At 32.0% G+C, this 3,122-nt stretch overlaps 1 protein-coding gene across 1 annotated transcript; it reads left to right on the top strand.

The window, feature by feature from the left end:
- Positions 1-106: 106 nt before the first annotated feature.
- LOC143558183 (NAD-dependent protein deacetylase SRT1-like) lies at positions 107-1,463 on the top strand (the record flags this gene model as incomplete). The annotated part of the gene is made up of 8 exons (XM_077047073.1): positions 107-234; positions 330-409; positions 494-572; positions 674-727; positions 825-924; positions 1,024-1,106; positions 1,196-1,263; positions 1,358-1,463. Coding segments are annotated over 8 exons (698 nt in total), but the record flags the coding sequence as incomplete, so codon positions are not given.
- Positions 1,464-3,122: the final 1,659 nt, after the last annotated feature.

Here is a 3,122-nt window from a genome sequence, read left to right on the forward strand (position 1 = left end):
AGGTTTGCCCTACATGTGGCATAGAGTAAGTTGTTATTAATAAAATTTTTTATAGTTTTCTATAAATGCTCTGCTTGCGCTGCTTTAGAATGTTTTATACTGTTAGGAATTCATTGCTCATGTAGGTACTTGAGAGATTTTGAGGTGGAGACTATAGGTTTAAAGGAGACATCGAGACGTTGTTGTGATCCAAAATGCGGGGCAAAACTCAAGGACTCGGTTCTTGATTGGGAGGTACTAAACTACTGATTAATAATTATATATAATGAATATTATGCTTTGTTGTTATTGTTATTTTTAAACTTTTACTTCTTCAATTGTCCTCATAGGATGAACTACCTCGTAAAGAGATGAATGCAGCAGAAAAACATTGTCGAAAAGCAGATCTCGTGTTATGTTTAGGGACTAGGTAAATATTTTCTTGTCGCACGTCACCTTTGTTAAAAATATTTAGCTAGATTATAAGAATTTTGAAATTAATATTTTTATGCAGTTTGCAGATAACTCCCGCATGCAACCTTCCTTTAACGACCGTTCGCAATAAAGGAAAGATGGTGATAGTCAACCTTCAGGTATTTTCATGTTAACCTCACTCAGTGTCATGTTTGTTTTCTTAGTTTATATTATTGGTGAAAATTAGTTTGCGGGTGTTAATGATTTTATATATTTACAGAAAACTCCAAAAGACAAGAAAGCGAGTTTACTCATTCATGGTCTTGTTGACAAGGTAACATTTATTTGAATCAAGTTTAGTCATTTACAACAATCAAGAATTAACAATGATATTTGAATCGATTAATTAAATTGAGGCTATTTTCATGTAGGTAATGGCGGAGGTACTGCAACTTGTTAAAATGCCTATTGCTCCATACGTTCGAGTGGATCTTTTCCAGCTAATCCTTAATCAAACAGGATGTGTCTCGGGTACGTATGTTTTTTAGTTTATTTGATCACCAACACAAATATTATTCTTTATTATGCTGTAATATTAGTTTTATAAATATGTAGTTTTCTAAATTGCAGAATCAAAATATATAAAATGGTCTCTTAAAGTTGTTAGTGTTCATGGAGAAAAAGCTCCCCTTCCATTTATTGAATCCGTAGAGGTTTAATATTATTAAATTCTTTCAATGCAATTTTTTTGTATAGTTTTTTGTTTAATCTATCTGAGATATGATTTTGTGTTTTAATCCAGGTTACCTTTCCTGAGAGACCGGAGCTGAAAACCGCAGTCCTAAACCAGCAACCATTTTTGCTCAAAAGGTTATTACTTATTTAGATGTTCATATGAAAACTTGCCGAATTTGGTCCCTGTGTTTTTTATCGTCAAATGTTCCTTTTGTATTTACATTTGCAGGGAAACACTTAAATCAAGACCGATTCACATGGTGTTATGGGTTAATTTCAGTGAAGGTTGTGGTTGTCGGTTTATTAGCATTGATTGTCCAATTGATTTTTGGTAAAGTCCTTACATTTAAGTTTATGTAACCTTTGAAATAAAATCCCATTACAGAAATGAAATTTCACATATTTATGCAGTTATCACCAGATGACATCAGCGAGGATAAGAATATTGTGATCCAACGGCTCAGAGATATGGCAACTGGAGATCGATATTGTGGGCAATCATCTATAATTGACAGAAAACACATTCAAGATTCTGGGAAAGCGATTTCTACATATGCTGTTGCTACAAACATCGTTCACTACAATGGGTTGAATAACAAAGTCAACAGAGGTCGGGAAAAAGTCAATCTTGATGATGGTATAGATATATCTACCAGTAGTGTGCCTTCAAAGGAACTGCAGTCAGAGTTGACTAATAAAGTCAAGGGAAATCAGGAAAAAGCCAGTCTTGATGATGGTATAGATATATTTACCAATTGTGTGCCTTCAAAGAAAGTGAGGTCAGTGTTGACTACCAGAGTCAACGGAGGTTGGGGAAAAGTCAATCTTGATGATGGTATAGATACGTCTTCCAATAGTGCGCCTTCAAGGAAAGCGCGAGTTTGTTAATTGAATTGTTAGTTGTTTGGCTGTATATATCTTGTGTGATGGTGGTTAAAGAAAGTTAGTGAGGTAGTGAAGAGAAATCAGGTCAACGTTGAAGCCGGTAGAGTTAACTCAGGTGTGAGTATGAGAAGTTAGCAAAACTGTAGTGAGTTACCAAGTTGGTCGTTTTGGCCGGTTATCTTCATTCCTCGGCTAATTAGATTTCATGATGTTTCATGCCTTACTTTTTTATGCAAAATGTCCTTATCTTTTTCAAAAACTGTATATAATCAAGTAATATAAACTGGAGTTTTTTTTCCCAAACTAGTGTTGGTGGAAAAACTATTTACCATTTAGGTGTTCATTGAAAACTATTTATCAAACTTTTCCACTTATTTTTTACTTTTTATTTTTAAATCAACATATTAATGTATTTTTATTTCTTCTATTAGTTAATCCATTATCTATTTTCATTTCATACTTTTTATATATTTTCATTTGATTAATCTGATAGCTTTTTTTTTTGTTGATATTTTTTTTATCATTCAACTTGTTATTATTTTTTCTAAAATTATTTTACTATTTTATTTCTTCTCTTATTTGATTTTTCTAGTTAATATATTTTCTTGTCCTTTTCTTTTTCTAAAAAATATATATTCATTTTACGGAATTTGTTTTTTGGTTTAGTTTAGGTACTGTAACAAACCTAATTAATAAAGCTTGAATTTGCATCGAATAGTCACTACAACATCTGGTTTTACTGATTTTTAGTGTTATTTATTTAAATGTTAATTTTAGGAATTTACTTTTCTAGTTTAGTTCCGGTACCATGGAATCTAACCGACACTAATGCAAATTACATCAGTAATGGTTAGGTTTGCTACAATACCGAAACTAAACAAAAAATAAATTCGTAAAATATCATATTTAAAGAAAAAAAAATACACCACAAGCGTCAGTAAAACCAAAAAATTGTGGCGACTATTCGACGCGAATTCGGTCAGTATCGGCTAGGTTATACGGTACTGGAACTAAACATGAAAACTAAAAATGAATATATTTAATACAAAAAAATAACGGCATAAATTGGTAAAACTCGGGCGTTGGTAAAACCCATACATCAAGGCTAC

The sequence above is a fragment of the Bidens hawaiensis genome, unplaced genomic scaffold (genome assembly GCF_021521415.1).
Source record: "Bidens hawaiensis isolate Kalapana, Puna unplaced genomic scaffold, B.hawaiensis_p1.1 tig00019347_1, whole genome shotgun sequence".
NCBI lineage: Eukaryota > Viridiplantae > Streptophyta > Magnoliopsida > Asterales > Asteraceae > Bidens > Bidens hawaiensis.